At 38.8% G+C, this 19,098-nt stretch overlaps 1 protein-coding gene across 6 annotated transcripts in view; it reads left to right on the top strand.

Moving 5' to 3' along the window:
• LOC122974363 (phospholipid-transporting ATPase ABCA1-like) overlaps window positions 1–19,098 on the top strand; it is a 187,391-nt gene that overhangs the window by 89,183 nt on the left and 79,110 nt on the right. For all 6 annotated transcript variants that reach the window (XR_006400365.1, XM_044342335.1, XM_044342333.1 and 3 more), the window contains 9 exons: window positions 610–749; window positions 1,522–1,659; window positions 6,156–6,370; window positions 10,468–10,546; window positions 12,057–12,259; window positions 14,169–14,217; window positions 15,268–15,372; window positions 15,556–15,588; window positions 16,246–16,385. Coding sequence is in view for 5 of the 6 variants with exons in the window: in XM_044342335.1 (XP_044198270.1) it covers window positions 610–749; window positions 1,522–1,659; window positions 6,156–6,370; window positions 10,468–10,546; window positions 12,057–12,259; window positions 14,169–14,217; window positions 15,268–15,372; window positions 15,556–15,588; window positions 16,246–16,385 (1,102 nt within the window). In the remaining variant the exon portion in view is untranslated. The remainder of the gene's footprint in view (window positions 1–609; window positions 750–1,521; window positions 1,660–6,155; window positions 6,371–10,467; window positions 10,547–12,056; window positions 12,260–14,168; window positions 14,218–15,267; window positions 15,373–15,555; window positions 15,589–16,245; window positions 16,386–19,098) is intronic.

Raw genomic sequence — 19,098 nt, 5'->3', positions numbered from 1 at the left:
AGCTCATTACACTCCAATTTAATCATATGCAGAATGAGGGCTGAGTTCCTGGCTTATGTTTCACATCAGCACATCATTATCCCTTTCCAGTTTTCTGTAAAAAAAAAAAAAAAAAAAAAAATTAACTTTGTTCACTCCATCCACTAAATTGCTCCTAATAGCATCAGTCCCAACTATTATTCAGTGTTTTATTTCACCTTTAGAGTCCCCTCTATTTCTCTCTCTCCACAAACTGATTACCTGCAACTCGACACAAGTCCTACATCATAATTATGTCTGAGCACCTGCAAATTACTTTCATTAATATTAATCCCAGACAGTCAAAGCATCTACATTAAGTAGGGTTAAAATATTCATGCAAACATAGAGGTAGATATTACAACATATTATATTCCCACCTGTGAAGCAGTGAAGGCATTTCGTTAGAATTGAAGACTTTTCTCTGCTTTTATTCAATAAGTTCAATTAGAATACAGCTGGATCATCTTGCAAAACGCATTAATGTGTCACTGCTTTTGATGAAGCGGCGTGTTATGCCCTCTTTGGTCACTCATGCCCCCTCACGTGTCAATCAAATGGGCGTTATTGATATTATTCTCACATTTCCAGGCTGACAGTGGAGGAGCACATATACTTCTACGCCAGGCTGAAAGGATGCAGCCGCGATGAGGTGAAAATTGAGATGGACCAGATGATTAAGGATGTCGGTTTACCGCATAAGCGCAAGGATCTTGCTAAGAACCTGTCAGGTATGTTGACATCTTTGGGATCTACATATCTCAGCATGTCTGGTTGAAATCATGCAGATATGTAAATTTTCGTTTTTGATGTGTATATGTTTGTGCCTTCATTCCCCCCCCCCCCCCCCCCCCCCCCCCCCCGAGAAGGAATATCATCTGTAGATTATCCTCTCTATTCAGGATAAAGCAGCCCTGTTGCACCGTTCCTCCGCCAGCGCACGTGCATGGTGGCTGCCTACATGTACACATGCGCTTTACCTGAGTGTCACAGGTTGTAATTCATTGTCTGGGGGGCATGAACAAGTCCTGCTTGATAAATTGTCCCCAGTCACGGATTGCTTGTGAGCAAAATCACTGAAATATGACTTTCAAGGTTGATCTATGCTGACATTTCCACTACATTAGCACTACATTGGATGCATTTTGAAGAGCTCGCTATGAGAGCGGAGACTGGAATAACCGTAGTAAAGGTGTATCTTTTTCCCCCGCCATAAATCATTTTACATCGTGCAAAAGACAATAAAACATGAGGTACATCTCCACACATTTGTTCCGTAATCACCTCCTTGTATCGTGTCAAAATTAAACATCTAAAACCTAATGTTGACAGATGTTTGTGGAGGATTTTTCACTGATTGCAGACAGAATGTCCACTACCCAGGACAAGATGAATATCCATATTATCTCCGCTGCAATTTGTAGATGTCTTTGTCATGCATGTCCAAGACATACTGATGCGACAGATGATACTGAGGCTGAAGTAGGTCATTCTCTCTTTCAGGTGGGATGCAGAGGAAGCTGTCTGTGGCTATAGCATTTGCCGGCGGATCAAAAATCGTCATCTTAGATGAACCTACAGCAGGAGTGGACCCCTACGCCCGCAGGGGTATCTGGGAACTGCTGTTAAAGTACAAACAAGGTATGGGATCAGTGGTAAGAACCAAGGCTCTGCAACAGTAAAGGCTTTGAAGTCCCCTATGTTTGTAGAATTGACGGGAATGCACAGAGTGCGTGTTTGATCTGTTTTGAACCGAAAAACTTTCCAAAACTGATTCAAGCAAGGTAACTTTTTTAAACTGAAAAGGTTCAAATGTTTCCAATATGAGAGCTGTCAAGGAAATGAACCAGTAGCCTGCAGAAGTTTCTTTTTTTTTTTTTTTTTTAGCCATGCTCTCTGTGACACTCTATAGTGGGTGGAGAGAAATTGTAATTTGTACTGGAACAGATTGAAATGCAAGTGAAGACAAGTGAATCCAAGAAGCTTTAATTGACATTGCCATTTAACAGAGTCCCTAATTGTCTGCCATACGAGTCAGCTCGTCACTCTCTGGCCTTATATACTTTGTGGTTGCCAGTGGCTATAAGCAGGACATGGGCATTATAGTAACATATTCTCTCAACAGATGTCTAAATGTTTAATGTGAATTGAGTGACATTCCGCCCTCACTGTGTCATTAGCTTCTCTCTCTCTAATCAAGTCCTTTCACTCCAATTGGGAGCCGGAGATAACTCTGTTATAATGAGAACACCCACGTTCTCACTAGTTGAATGAGTCATGTTTTGTGCCTCTCCAGTCTTATTTGCACCACAGTGTTACTAAGGTTTGTCATTAAGCAAAAAAAAAAAAGAAGAAGAAAAAAAAAGGCTACAGGCAGTTTATTTGTATGAAAAAGCTGACGGCTGAAATTGGACTTAATATTGTGGTTCTTCATAGCTAATTAAGTGTGCAGGTTTTTCACACAGACGGGTTGACCAGATTGCCCTAAGTGGGTGTTGTTTTGATTAAATTAAGTAGGGGCTTATTTGGTTGGTGGCAATTCAAACTCTGTCTTAAAACTCTTCACAGTGTGAAGAAATGTTGATGTGCAGTACATGCATTAACAGGGGAAATTAAACCCGCAGTGTAAACTTGAGATCTGTGTACTTGATCTATCCTGTAATGAGGAGAGAATGTTCATCAGAATGGTAATATGGTGGCATATTGGTATTTGATTATTCCCCAGATCTTTGCATGAAAGGTGGCTTTTACCATCTCTCTTGTCATGTATCATTAGAATATTACTGTAGAAGGTGAAGATTTAAAGTAAAAAACAAGCAAATACTGAATTTTTAATTATTATACAGTACTGGAAGTGTTAAATTACACTCATTAAATTGCCTTTAACCTTGTGTATCTTTTGTTGCTGCGTCATTTTATGTCACCTGATTTATTCATTGAAACTGATAACCAGTGTACAAGCCTTTTTCTTGGTTCTCCATTATTGTATTCTCACCTTAAACAGATATTCAAATTTTATTTTACACAGATGTATGACTTACTGAATCTCTCATTTTAACAGCTTGTATCAGCAGCCATGCAATCGCCAGAGGTAAAAACACTAACATCCCTCAAATTGGTTATAAGGATTTAATTAGTAGTCATGCAGTAGAATAACATAAAGCTGCTAGCTCAAAAATGCTATAAACAGTATGTTATTGTAGTATACTTTAGCACTGAGCTACTGTGATCACCAACTCTAAAATCCCACCTCGAATATACACTGAAAGCTGTGTTTATCAGTGAGATTAGATTCTGTCACATGTAGGCACGAGATTCAGTTTGTGAGAAACAAAAGGGGGGGAAATAAAATGTGTGAAAAAAAAAAGTTCATATTTTTAGAACACTCAAAGTTAACTTTGTTTCATTTCTATGTCTTGTTTTATACCTCTGAAATACATGAAACATAAATTAACTCCAATATCATTTTTGATAAGAAAGGAAAGTTATTTAAAGAATGACATTCATAGCATGTCACAAAATTGTTTGCAGTTAATTGATTTCATTATTTAACTGAAGTAATTAGACTGAGTTGAATGCATCAAAAAGATAAATATCTTACAGGTCTTTCTTCCCAGATTTACCTTAAAAACATACTTGCTGACAAAATTCAAGTTGTATGTTTTGTAGCAACTCAATTTCTTTTAGACTCTGATTGCATTTGCATGCATTTTTAGAGTTTCTCTGGCATTTGTGCAAAATTGAAGTACCATACATAATTCATTTTCCTCAGTAATACAAATTGATGTAGGATTGAAGCCAATGCTGCAGTAAAAATGGCAAAAAAAAAATGTATCAGCCTTTTTTTTTTCTTGTATATAATCTTAAGTCGTTGCTACTTTTCAGGATGCAGAGAACAGCCATTCGGAAGATTATGGGGTAAAGATGCTAACGTGTTAAAGATCAGATCCCTTTAATAACATATATTGCGGAGGGTGTATGGGAAGACAGTAGAATGTAAACATTCAACCATAGTGTTTGGAGCATCATAAAAATGTCTGAGCTGCTGGAGTTTGACGATAAAAAGATCACCTTCAAATGTGATTCAAAACAAATTGCAGAAATATTACAGTGAACAGAACCTGGTACTGAACATGCAGCTGCAATATACCCGTATTTCTACCACAGACCAGAAATGGCATCAGGGTAATTTTAAAATGTATTGATCTGAATTGATTGCCACTAACACCAGTTAATACAGCTTTGTCCAATAATTCATCTTACTGCCAATGTACATAATATCTGTCTAGCCTTACCCAACCACTATGAAATCCATTTCCATCAACTTGATTTAGAGGGAAGGAAGCTAAATAACAGAAACCAGATTTCCAGCCTTGCTTTGCTGTACGCAGTGCGAGTGCTACCAATTTACCTGAACATACCCAACTCTATTTGATATATCACTTTGTGCTGTAATGCACCACAACACACTATAAATCAGAGTACCTTTGTGGGCCATCTGCAGTCCAAACACATTCATTTTGCTCCCAACTCACGGATGATGCAGTACATTTTGATTATTTTTTTTCCCCTTGTAAACCACAACAAATCCTCGGGAAAATCATCCGAGTTTGAGCGTCCCATACAGAATGAGCTGGCTCAGTGAAACTAAACCTCAAGCAATCTCCTCAACCCGCCCCCTTCATAAACACAGCTTTTTTTCTCCCATATGTTAAATTGACTGGGTTGTGGGCATTCATTCAACTTAGGCATTTTGCTGGAGTTTGTATATATAGGGATCCAGACTTGCTTGGCATAGCATAAGGCAGCAATACTTAACTGAGAAGGGATGGATTTAGCAGCTCAGCTGGTGGCAAGGCACAAAAAAAAAGGGTGGGAGGCGGCGGTGGGAAATGGGAGGAGGGAAGACGTAGCAGAAATAGCAGGTAAAATGGCTGCATTTGGCTACAGTTGATGACCCCTGAGAGTGTCCTTGTCCCTGGGATAATGCGACCTGCGAGGATACAAATTCAACTAGCTCTGTGCAAAAAAAAAAAAAAGCCGCCATGCTCAGCAGAGCAACTGCAAAAAACACTGACAAATTCAGTGAAGAACGGGTGAAAACACCATCCAGTCAGCTATCTACTAAGTGTGCATAACCTTGCCGTGTTTTGAGATTAATATGCTTGATAGGGCACACCTACCATCTCTATAGGAAGATATGACTATATTTTCAAAATGAATTGAATAATTGACAATTTATTGACTGTTTTGGCCCTACTAACCGTAAATAAAAAAGTTGTTAGACTGCTAAAGAGGTTTCATTCTTTGTCACTTGATAATAAAGGTATCAGGTTAAATGTTTTCTGCTTTAAAACATGACTAGATCAAAAGTTACCCAGTGCTCTGTGATAGTGCTTTCATGCAGACTGCAGTGACATGATCATGCTGTGACTTCATTACAGTTCTAGTTGTTTTTTTTTTTTTTCTTCCCTGATTTCTGGGCTATGTGATAATTAATGTGTTATCTGATACAGCATGAGATGAAAGGATTAGAACACCTGTGAATAACCTTGCAATGCATGCTGTAGTTGTCATTGCAATTGTGCTCAGTTTGATGCCTCTCGAATCAAAGGACTCGCAGCGCAAAAGGGAGAGCTGAAATAAAATGTGGTCTCATAGAAACATTGGAAAGTAGGCTTAGGGTGGCCTTTATCATTATTTTGATTTTGTCCCAGATTTACGCCTACGCACTCTTCTGCAGTTTGCTTTTTTTTTTTGCCATGAGGATAAGCAGGAGAAGAAAACACAGCGGAATTGGCAATAAGGAAATAAGTGACTACCATGCAGAGACAGATTGTGATATTGGCTTGATTTGAACAGTTTTGATCTGCTGCATCTTTTCTTGTCGGGCTTCTTTTTCATAACGGCACTTGTCAAAACAAACAAGGTCCAAAGAGAAAAATGCTTCAGAAGTGCTATTCATTTCTTTATTTCCTGTCTATGCCTTAACTTTTTTCCTACTTGCAATCCAGTGTTTTTATTCACTCTCCACTTCTGACACACAGTACAAGCGTACACCTCAAACACTGTGCGCACACTCATGGTTTGTCCGCTCTGGTCACATTGATAGAATCTCTCTTTCTGTCTCTCTTCAGGTCGCACCATCATTTTGTCTACACACCACATGGATGAGGCAGACATCTTAGGCGATCGCATCGCCATCATCTCCCACGGCAAAATGCGTTGCTGCGGCTCCTCGCTCTTCCTAAAGAAGTGTTTTGGCAGCGGCTATTACCTCACTCTGGTCAGAGATGGGAATGAAAAGATGACATCGCAGCGTAATGGTATCATACACAGTCAGGCTAAAAAGGTACGAACAGATAGCATATGTATTTTCTGGTTGCTGATTAGCTTTTGAACCTTAATTAAGGAATACTTAAATCTGAACTAATCAAATGTTTATATTAATGAGTCAAATGACTGAATGAATGTAATGTGAAAAGGCTTTCATTGTGATGAACCCATTAAGGATTTATCATCTTTCAGCTTTATTGTTTTTGTTTTCTGGCCCAGACTTTACTGTTTTGGTTCACTCACACTGCTCTCATCATCACCCCCCTTTCAGGCACAGCAGGCAGCTGTTTGAAGTGAAAGCGCTTTGATAAACCCACTGTATGCTACCTGCCCAGCACCAGACAGACAAATTTAGCGACAAGCTGGCGGACATAGTGGACCATTTAGCAGATAAATATAACCAGTTATTTCCCTTAGTAGTTGCTGGAGACCAAAACACAACCGAAAGATGAGTGAATATTGGACTTTAAATATGCCAGGTGGAAAGAAACACAAGTTTTATTGCAGATTAATGTCGCTTTAAGCATATATGCTCTTTTTAGCTGTGCGACTTGATACCCCAAGTAACACTAGAGCTGTGTGAGGTAGATTCAAAATGACCGAGTAGATGGCTCCAACTGAATAAGGTGCATTTTTGAGAGGTCCTCATTCAGCATCGAGGACACATTACTTGACTTTGCTAATAAAAGGCTCTCCATTCAAATACTGGTAATCCTACCATACGTGTCCATCATATACGTGTCCTAACGCATCCTCTGGTATTTTCCATATTCGCCATTCTTCACATTTCTCTTCAAATCCAGGTCTTTTAACAAGTGCTTCCAGAGACTGTACCTCACTCTTGTAAAAGTAAGGCCATATTGGAAAGACATATTCTTTACCACTGATGTTGCCTTCCTTACTGTAGCAAGGCAGAGCCACATTTCCTCCTCGGTGCAGACCTCTTCTGTGGTTGTTTGTAGAATGGGATATAACCATATGTCTTGCACACCTTTCTACCATCCCATCTGAGCTCAGAGGTTTCAGTTAGCATCTGTACTGTCATACAAACCACATATTGTAAGAAATTGTCACGGATGATGCCTGTCCATTTCCTCAAAGAGAATAAAGTCTTTCAGATATTTCTTGTGAAGGCAGTGAGGGACTCAGCACAGAGAACATTTCCAATTGAAAGTTGCTTGCCATGACAAAATCATCATGGCCAGAAGTTTCATCAGTAAGTCTTTTTCTGAGGACTGATCACTTCCATGTCCCTCTCCATCTTGCATTTTAGGATAGGCTTCACTCTGCTCCTCTGCGAGGCTTTCCCCCTCTTCATTCTCCTCAGTCACATACTCATCCTATGTCAATGTAAAGTAGAAAATTTAAAACACATCCTGGAGTTTGACAAGACTGCTCAAAACAAACAAAGGTAATAGGCTGTAATTACTGCTTTAAGAATGACAATGAGAAGACCATCATATGTAATTTTTGAGCAACCAACCATTTCCATCCCTGGAAGTGAAAAAGATTACCATACCTGCAGTTTCACTCTCAAATGACCATACTCAGCACATGGATACATCCATTTGAGAATGAAAAGGCTATTATACATGCGCTGTCACTCTCAAATGACCATACTCAGCACATGAATATGTCCATTTCAGAGTGAAAAGACTTATCATACCTGCAGTTTCATTCTGTTTCACCGTAGGCTGAAAAGATCATCATAAGTAACCATAACAGTGAAAAGTGACCAAATTCTCAACTAGCCAATATGTAACGTTAATATAACATTAAATTGTGCTACTTACCGTTCTGAATTATCAGTTGGTGGGTGCATTTATTTAGTTTCTGCAATCTCTCCAACCAAGTTCTCCTCAAGATCTTCAAACATCAATGGTGCGTAACTCCCGCCGGTATGGTCTTGTCTGGATGACAGCAGGACCTGTACAGCATCTGATCCAGCCCTTTTGGATCTTCTTTCCCAAACTCAGTGACACATAACACAATGAGGGCTGTCTTGCCAGATGACTCTGTTTGCTCGCTGACCTGTGTGCAACACTTCAGGCAAGACTGGGAGCTAATCCAAAGTACACGTTACACACAAGCGGCAACCTCCAGGGCACAAAAATGAAGCCATTGCGAATGTGCCAAAAAGTGCAGTTCCTTGAATGGCCACTTGAGGCTGACTCCAAAAGCGAGTCAATCCCCTTAGACCCCCATGTTAAAATGCCCAACTTTATAACAGAAATAAACATGTTTACAGCCTGATACAAAAAACAGTTTTGGTCTATAAGCTAATTTCCCCTATCATGCTTTTTTCAGCAACCAGGCTTCATTTGGCCTGCCTCAGCTCCACCTCTTTTGGATTAGCCAGGGGTTAGGTGGGGTTAGGTGGGGTCAGAAAGAGGCGACAGTCAGAGCCACCCACTGTGAGCTTCAAAACCGCTCCTCAGAAACCAATGGGTGATGTCATGGTGGTGGTGGTCATATTTTTACAGTCTATGCTTTAGAGGTGTGCCTGAATACAAATATGTTATTTAGCAAAGCACAAATAGTGTGTTTTTTACAAACATTTATTTCGTACAAATATTTCAAAAATTATTTGTTTTCGGGAAGAAAAAAAACATGTTAAATACTAGCGCGCAGGTTACATCACTATCTCAGTCTCTCTCCTCTGCTCCGCTGTTACGTGTATCAGCAGGTCTCAACTAGGGGAGTCACATCCACCTGCTACATGATGAACATTTCCTAATTCCGGTCATTGTTTACAGTGTGATTAGCAACTTGAGATGGTTCAGATGACATTTTGGCTTAACTATATAAACATATATATGCATAAGAATGCAGATAAATAAATAAAAAGCTAATAAAAAGCTAAATCGTTGATAGATGATAGCTGATGGGTTTTGAGATTGCATTTCGGCCAATGCGTTTCGCTTCTGTCTCTCTCCACACAGACTGTTTACCCACATGCAACCAATGTAAGGGAGGGGTTTATCCAATTCATCCAATGCTTGAATGTCTGAGTGAAACAAGTTCTAGCCAGGCCAGATTTCACTGCTATTCAAATGCTAATAACAATCATTCACACCTGCACTCTGCCACTCTACCCTCTGTTTTTTTGTTTTTTTCTCCCGTTTTTTCATGCAGTGTGACAGACAACATTGGCTAAATGGTGTTATTATCTTGAAATAAACACAGATTTGTTGATTAGGACTTCTGTCTGACTGTGCAATTACCCTTCTTTTGATTTTTATTAAAATAACTTTACATAATACTTACTGTAATGGGAAGAGATCATTCTTTTTGACCTCATGTCTAAAGGAAAGAACTTAAGCTGCAAACCCCTCTGACACAAAAGTAACCTCTCTCTAGTCTCTTATTGAACATGGCTCCCTCTGACTTTCCTGAGTGCTCTCTTTCTCTCTTGCCGCCCTCCCCCTATAATGATCTGTGTCTAGTCTCTCCCAGCATGAGAATTGGCAAACGGGTACGTGCTGGATGATACTAATTGTCACCGGGGAGAGGGGTGATTCTCGCTTTAGCTCGCCAATGGTGCCTGGCACACTTAGTTTTAATCAATAGGAGCAAATGAACAAGATGCACTGATGCCAGCAGGGCTAGAGCAATTACCATTAGTCTGTGGGCTCTTTGAGGTGAGCAGTCATTTGTTTGAAATAAATAAATAAACATGCAAACACCTTTTGTAGGCGAGGTAGAATACCTTTTCCAGGATGACGACTTTGTAATGCAGTGGAAAGTTTTGCAATCACAGCCAATATAACTGGAAAAAGTTAGATTTTCCTTCTCATTTGAGCGTGATTAAACTCCATTTGTCATAAAGTTCTTTAAAAATGCAGTGAGATTATTCAAACTATGTTGGAATTAAAATATAATCTTCATTAGTGTGCATGTCAATGTGTTTGACTGAAACAATTTTGGCTTCATGTGTCTTTGCACAGCTACATTACAGGCTGAATACAACTTTATTTAGAGGAATTAAATAGAAACTTGTGGGTGGCATCCATTATTCAATTAATATAAGACAGGAGTTGTCAAGGAGGCATTGTTCATCATTCTAAGTGGTAAGGCATTATAAGGCTGTTCTAATCCAATTCTGATTAACAGGAAAAAGACTGTCCTTCGAGGAGCAGCAGCCCAGACGACGGCATTGGCAGCCAAAGCTGGGGCAACTCCGATCCCTCAGGTAGGACATCTAACAGTATCATTTTATCTCTGTCACTGCCAGTCAAACGTTATGTTTGGTTACATGCAAGGTTTTGCTACTTGGACATTTGATATAGTTGGTGCATATATTTTAGCAACAAACTTTCAAAATTTCATCCAAAACTGAAAATTCTGTAATTACGTCTTCACTCTAACGTCAACCCTACACTAAAACTTGTTAGTTGCCATAACACACAGCCAGATAGGTAGCACAGCTCGTTGTCAGCCTTCTTTAAATCAACACAAGAGTCACAAACACCACAGTATCGGTAAAGTAGCTGCTGCCTTGAGATGCTGTTGAAATGTTCTGACCATGGGTAGAGTGCACTTTAATGTATTTCCTGGTATTTACTCCCATAATAAACAGCAGTTGCTCCTTGAGTTGCTTTCTGGAAAAACAAGGTGTAAAGTGACAGGTAGTTGTTATATTTGAGAGACAGTGGAAGCACTGCATCTTTGACCAATCATTATAATAAAAAGTCACAAGGTTTGTTTTTTTTTATCAGAGATAGTTTGAATTTTTTTAAAAAGTATCTGTCAGTTGAGGATATTACATTTGCGCTCAAAACTAACAGCTGTCCAAATCTGCACCCAAATTCTCAACCAGTTAATTACTGAGCGTTTATGCGCACTGATCAAAAATGATCAAATCAAGTTTTGCTCTTTTCTTACTCCTGTGTTTTATACATTTTATGTCAAATGTAGAGAGACAGCAGAAACAACAAATGTCTGACTAAAAACATATTGACTCTGGTGATTTGATTCTTTGCCTTGATCATGTAAACAAAAGTACTCATGCAAGACATGATCAGAAAAGAAACAATCTCAGGTAAGCTCCAGTTCATTATGCATGGAAAATGAATCAAAATCAAATAAAAGTAGTCATATGTCTACGTGTGAAAGCACATTTCTCTTTATTATCACACACGGCGGCGACAGACAGAAACACGCGTGCACATTTTTCGCAAATAATTCAGTGTGATGTGTGAAGCAGATCCATTTACTTCTTCATAAAGAACCAAGCCCGTTTGTTGTTAAGCTGCAGTAATTATGTATGAGAGGTTCTGGATCAATAATGGATGCTGCGTGTTCTGCAACACTGTCCTGATTGATTCACACTAAGACCCAGCTTCAGAATGGATGAGGCAGGACAATTATGTCCACTGATCTGTTTCAGCATGTTTAAAGGTCACAGCATCAGGAATGTTGTGATACTAATAGTTTACTCGCTTTGATATTACATCGTATCAACATTGGTTTTACACTTTAAAAGATGCTATCATTTTATATACAGTATTTCTTTGCGGCCAGCACTGCTACTCGTCTGTTATATCACTCTAATAAACAACTTTCTGAAAAAGGTTGAAGTATACATAAAAAGAGAGATAGAGATGTGTATTTTCCTCAAAGGTCTGTTGTTTGTGTGTGTTCAATTTTGCCACCCTTTAGAGTTTTCTTTATGAGTAATTTTGCGGCTATTCACCCGACAGATTTGACAGCAGTGGGTCAACTTGTGCGGCGCCACGTCCCCGAGGCTGTCTTCTTGGAGAACATCGGTCAGGAGATCACCTACATACTGCCCTATGGTGGAGCCAGAGATGGGACCTTTGCCCTGCTCTTCCATGAGCTTGACCTGGCCCTAGCTGACCTCGGCCTGACCAGCTACGGCATCTCTGACACAACACTGGAAGAGGTACACTAAGCGTGGGATTGACAACCTTGCCAGAAATACAAGCAGGCACACACACTGTATAGAAAGATTCAAGACTGCCTACGTACACACAGGAACATAAAAGTAGACAAAGAGCAAAGTGACTTCTTTTTTCTTTTTACTTTAGTTACTGCTGTAAATCTATTAGATTCTTTTTCTGCTTCTCCTTCTTCTTCTACGCCTTTTTTTTCCCCCTGCTTCTCAGAGTCTGTAAATGAGTAATCAAAGCTTTGGTAGTTAGTTTTTTGAAATGTCTCCCACAACTCAGGAAACAAAAATTACTCCAGTCTGTTAGGTGCTGACACTATAACAAGCAACTTGATATTTTAGCCAATAATTTTATAACCCGCAGGTCTGCAATCAATTTTTTCAGTGTCAAAGCAAAGTAATTGCATAAAGTTGTTTCAGTGCCGTACACAGCATTTGTAGGCTTTAGGAATATACAAATAGGTTCCACTAAATCTTGAAAATCCACACCCTTGGCCATGATGCATGAATTATGTTGCTAGATAAAGCCATGCAAACTGCGAGGCATAATTCCTCCTTGACTGATGCCAGAGCAAACACGTTTTTTTAAAGCATTAAGAATTTTCAATGGACAGCAAATTGAGATAGACCACATGGTGTACTAAAAAGCATATTGCATGAGACCAAACATACAATTTTCTATTTATTTTACCAGTGTAATACCTCAGTCTGGTCCTTTAGGAAGGAAGGACGAATGCAATTTGACTGTTTAGCGTCTAAAAAAGAGCTGCAAATCCTGAGTAAATACCTCTCTTTCAATAACATCATCATCATCATGTAGTTTTGAAAAGGGCAACACATAAAGCACCGTTTTACCTTGCAATTATAGGCAGAATATTTTAACATCTATCATCTATATAAAACCAATATTCTCACTATCAAATTGGTTGTCTCCTAAGCATGGATCCCACCACTAGCTACTCACAGCTACATTAATATTATTTTTGTTATTATTATTGTTATTATTACTAGTAATAGTAGTAGTAGAAGTAGAAGTAGTAGTTATTATGAATATCTTATTTCTCCTGAACAAGTGTCTCATGCAGTATGTTTGGCACGCAGAGGAGTCTTGGATCATAAAGCGGAGTGACTTGCTAATGCTCTTCATGTTACTCAGACATGAATCAGACACTCATGGCCTGCAGGCAATGTGAATAATTCCTTTTGAATTTCTAAAATTCAGACACAACAAGGTTATTTCACCCATCCATGTTTTTCTTTTGAAGTCCGATCAAACTTCAATTGAAATGCACAGTGATTTTCCATACACGGCACTAATAAACAAGGGCTGATAAAGAGGATGTTTCATGGAAGTTATAATGACATCCCTGTCATTGTAAATGAATATCTTTGTATTTTTGTGTGTTTTATGGTTTCGGTGATTTTATTTAATATTGTTTTAATGGTATCATCCACCCTATAAAATCACATTCTGAACAAACTACAAAATTTATATGTTTACCCAGGAGTGTTCAGAAACTTTTTAGACGGCAGATGTTAACATATGGCCTGGATTAATAAGTGAAATCAAGGAGGGCACTTCTCTTAGAGAGGCCAATTGACAGGTGCTCAGGTCTCTGCGGGTGCACAACCCTGATCTGATTCTAAGCAGAAAGTTAACAGGATGGCAGGGCGGTAAATCTGCATCAAATCTGCATACACTTGTTGAGTAAATTTAGAGGTTGTTAAATGTAGCAAAAAACAAAACAAAACACTGAAACTTAGCCATAAAAGCAGCTGAGCAAACACCCATCCACTCGCAGTATCGTTGATTTTGTGTTCATCCGGCTTGTTTACATGAAAACATACTTCATCTCTCATAAGATACAGTACTGTACTCACACACAATATGTTCATTTCACAGATATTCCTAAAAGTGGCTGAAGATACTGGCGTGGATGCAGAAATTTCAAGTAAGGTGACAATATGTTAGCAAGCTCCTATATGTCAAAGGGACATAACACAAACTTTGAAGACTCAGACATAACTTAAACACAGTCACAAACATTGTAAAAAAGGTGAGTCACATTCATACTCGCAGAAAAACATATAAGAAGCATTGTGTCTGTGCCCCATTGTCACTGAAGATATGAAGGCTGCAAGTTCTGCTTTTTTTGCCAGGCTGCCATTTGTCATATTTTTTTGGAGTGAGAATATATAATATAGAATTTGTCAGCAATGTAGAATCTGGACAAAACACCGCCGCTGAATAAGACACATCAAGTTAGCATGGCCTCAGACATTTTCCTCTTTAAACTTTAATATCCCCATTTTGGAACTCCAGTTTTCAGATTTTTTTTTTTTTTTTTTTGCTGTAAACATTGCTGGTGTATTTAATGACACGTCACTGCAGAAATCTTTAGCTTTTGCATTTCTCCACTTCAACACAGTTGGTATTTCTTTGAAGCCAGAATTCAGAAACATCCAGCAATGTTGCTGGTTAGTTATACTGTAATGAGTTAATTGCCAATTATCAGCATTTGTCTGGACATCAATACTTTCTTCCCTCCTTTCTTACTTACATACTTAAACTTCGATCTTTCAAACAACTAACCTATCTTCAAACAAGATGTATTGTCACAGAAATCATGACAGCATACTGTGTGTCATGTGCAAACAAAACTAAACAAATCAAACAAAAAGAAAAAAAAACAAAAACTGCATTATCAAAGAGGAACTGCTTATATATTTCCAACCCATTATTATTTCTCATCTATTGACCCAAGTGAATAAATCTCCTATCCCCCCATTTCCAGCATTTTTGTCCGTATCCAGTCCCAATCAATTCCACTTTGCAGTTTAAATCTCAAAAACTGGATTCCTCCATGTTCCTAAAACACCTGGGTTTCTGCTTTTACAGGGAATAATGTGGCGTCTTGCGGGGCAGGTAGCTATTCTTATTGTTATTTATAGCCCTAAATTGGGTCAGGCCAAAACAACATATCTTATTTGTATTCCCACAGCAACACAGGAGCTGTTGGTGAGAGACTGCAAAAGGAGCTCTCGTGAATCCAAACGGAACAGCATCGCCGGCGTCCAGACTAAAACAGAAATCTCTGGATTTAGTGGCAAGTCTCTCCACATTTATTTTTTAATTTATTTAATTTTTTATCATCGTTAACAAGGAAAGTACCATGGAAGTGCTTAATAAATACGCTAGTTGACTGATTACTGATATTGTTTTTACAATAGAGTTTAGTACAATGACTTATTATTCCTGCTTGAGTGTTGTTTCTGTGTTTCTCATGCAGATTTAAAAGAAAAGTTCAAAAGTAAAGTGGAAGGTAGGTATTGTATTTGTCCTTACAATAGACCTTTTTTTTTTTTTTTTTCCTTACCATGAAATGTCTCTTTCAAAAACTTTTCGACACACATTTCATTCTTGTGTTATTAACTTCATTTATTCTGGCTTCAATTTGACTGTTTCACCTCAGTGGCCGTCTTGAAAAGAGGACATAAACAAGAGCTCCCTTTTCAGAATAAGTAATTTTCAAACAGAATTTCCTTCTAATCCATAAAACATTATCTAACCTGTCGTTTCACCTATTCAATTTTGCCCCTCTGAAAGAAATTCACTTTCATACAATGTATTTCATCATGAAAATGGTTTTCAATCAGAATATGCTTTTAATGACTACTGTGAACATGAAGTGCTTCTTTTTTCTGTAACAGTATTCTTGGAGAGTGTAAGACATAAAATCAATGTGTCTACAAAGTCCTTATTTATCACCCTTTTCCTTCCAAGTCACACCCAAATAACATTTCCAAACTCATGTTCCCAGAAATAGTTGCTGCACTAAGGAATGAGTTAGTGCAGCAGGCAGGTTTAACACTTAAGTTATATTTGATCAGCCCATTAGGTGTGCTGAAAAGCGTGTTCAGCAGATCTTTTACATATGCATACATGATAAATAACACAGCAGGTTTAACGTCCACTCCAGACTCAAAGAGGAACGCCAGTGTCAATGGGAGGGGATCCACGGTCATCACCGGATGGGAGCTGATCAGGAGGCAGTTCCTGGCGCTCTTTATCAAGCGCTTCCATCACGCCAGGAGGAGCCGCAAGGGACTCATTGCACAGGTAATGGCCTCAGTCTGTCATATTGATGAATTGAAGGGTTATATTAGAGGGTTGCTCGGGAGGATCAAGGTAGTATTGTATGAAATACATGTTGGCTTTCAAAATCAGTTAATGACATATATGATAGAGTAAGCTCATTTAAAATCTGGAGGGAGAAGTGGCGTCATCCATCTTTATGGAGTCAATAGTTGTGGAATTTCAGTTGTGGGAAAAGACGGCATTATAAAGGAGAACAGTTTGAAAAATGTGAAGAGCTGCACCCAGAATGATGTAACATGATATCAGTAACCTGCGTGTACAATAATCATCTTTCCCACCCAGAAGAAGCCATGTTTAATACCGAAGAATACCTGAGGGACAAGAGAGGCTAAAGATGGCATAGACAGAGTATTTATTGTTTTTTTATGAGGTCTCACCTTTACATTTCCTCACGTCTAATGTAGTCAGGTAACTGAATACATTTGTATGTAGAGTGTGTCACTGAAAGTCATCCTGCTGCTTTTTACCAGCATCAGTTAAGAACACCGTTAGTTTCACCTGATCGCTGTGATTGGCACGGGAAAGGCAAATGTGACACCTGTGATTTGTTTTTCCTTCATTTCACTGTGTGCTAATCATATGTTTTCATTAGCTATTTATTAAATGTAATCGTATAACAATTACAGAGATGACAGACGGCTATTAGCCTATTAAGTGTACGTCTATATTATTTTGTTCCTCATAAACATAATTTCAAAAGTCAAAACCAATAAACAGCCATAATTTAAATAAGTCAGAACCAATTTCAGTAAGTAGCAGTTTCCAAGGGACTTAAATGATTTTTCTCCCAAGTTTTGAAAATGTGCTCTAGCTCATACAGCACCCTGCACCCATCTGGATTCATAGTATGTATGTAAATATGTAATGCTGTCAGTTATGACAGCTGCCACGGTGCTGAAATAATCAAACATGAAAGTGACTGAAGTGAAGTTCATGTACTCCTGTGCGCTGCCCCATGTATGTGTGTGTGTATGAGAGAGAGAGAGAGGGAGAAAGAGAGGGGGAAGAGAGAACAATGTTTCACCTCTGGTGAGGTGTATGGGTTCTTCTTGTAATTTGCTGCAGTACCAATCCCCATTAGTCACTGTCAATCTTGGACGTCCCTCTTTAGTGGGGACACAGAGCAGGATAGGAGGATAAGCGTGTGAGTGTGTACGTACAAGGGTGCACATTGTCTGCAAGGGCGCACCTCCTACCGCTCCCTCTGTATTCATTTTTTGGCTGAAGGCCCCCCCCCCACCACCCCATCATGTCAACAGCTCTCATTGTTAGCAGATATGATTGTGTGGTGAGGTAATCTCCTGGAATACAAGTGGTTAGGGGAATATAAAAGAGATTATGGCATGACACACAAAAGGAGTGATTTATGGGGATGAAAGTTGGGGACAGTTAAGTCTTGGCAATGTCAATGAATCGGGGAGAAGCAGCTATTGGTCAGGTTGCAGTGGATGAATTTAAGGGAATGTAGTGTTTGGAGCTTACATTTGAACAGACTACAGCTCCCCATTTAAGCGCCAGCAACCAGCAGCAGAGGATGTAGCTCCTGTAATGCTCAATATTTATGTTGTTTTTTTTTTTTTTTTATGGCAATTATCATTACCGCATAAATCACAAAGTGTTCATTTTCTGTATTCAAGTTTCTGTGTTCTTTTTGTATACTGGTGGATATAATTTTTCCACAACCAATAACAATAGGCTCGCTAACTATCTGTCATATTTTGTCTAAACACTGTGAAAAGAAAAGATTAACACATTAACACGTGAGTAAAAATATCCAAGGTGATGCTATTACTCTTGATATCTACTTAAAAAGCAGGTACAGCAATAAAGCTATTATTCACAAATAAAACTGAGAAACAAACTCAGTCTAATGAGTCGTTCGACTTGGCTGGGAATAAAAAAAAACATCTTAATTCTGTTTTGGTGTTTACACCAATTTTGCATATAATCCTGTGCTCTTCTTTAAATCCCCACTAAACTTGAGAATGTGATAAACTCATGCATTGTCTTGGGAGCGCTTTGGCTTTGTGAGCGTAATGACTTCGTTTTTTGCAGATCTCTCTCAATGGAAGAAGTACCAGCTGTCACCTACAATTACTGTCGAGTGAGAGAGAGAAAGAGAGAAAAAAAAATAGTTCTTTCTTTTGCAGTCTGCCATTAAGCTTTTCAGTCTCATTGCTGCTCTTTATCTTTCTCCCAAGCACATTTCCATAGCCATTGCTCCATGCACTAAATTTAGGATTTTCAATTGTAGCATCTTGAATTGGCCTGGCAAATTGCATGCCATGCAATTAATCAAGTGTACGCAAACCTCCCCCTGCTGCCAAGTGCGTCCCAACCTACAAGTGATTAAACATGAAAGATATCTTGCATTTCTCCCACTGACCTTTTTGTCAGCTCTAACAATGAAATAAAAAGAGAATTACATGACGAAGAAAAGAGGATTGGATGGGGGTGAAGAGGAAAGGGGAAGCGTGGCAGCGGCTTTAAAAAAAAAAAAAAAAAAAAAAAAAAAAAATACAAAAGACAAGAGAATAGCAAGAAACTAATTATATCTGAGTGGCCAGATGATGGTGGTGGTGTTGGTAGTGTTTAATCAAACTCGTAAAGCATGCAGAGGAGCCCAAACAAGTTGGTGGGGAGCATATTAATGTGCACACAGTATCTCAGTGGT

The sequence above is a fragment of the Thunnus albacares genome, chromosome 22 (assembly GCF_914725855.1).
Source record: "Thunnus albacares chromosome 22, fThuAlb1.1, whole genome shotgun sequence".
NCBI classification, from domain to species: Eukaryota; Metazoa; Chordata; class Actinopteri; order Scombriformes; family Scombridae; genus Thunnus; species Thunnus albacares.
This window is presented reverse-complemented; position numbering and strand designations above follow the sequence as displayed.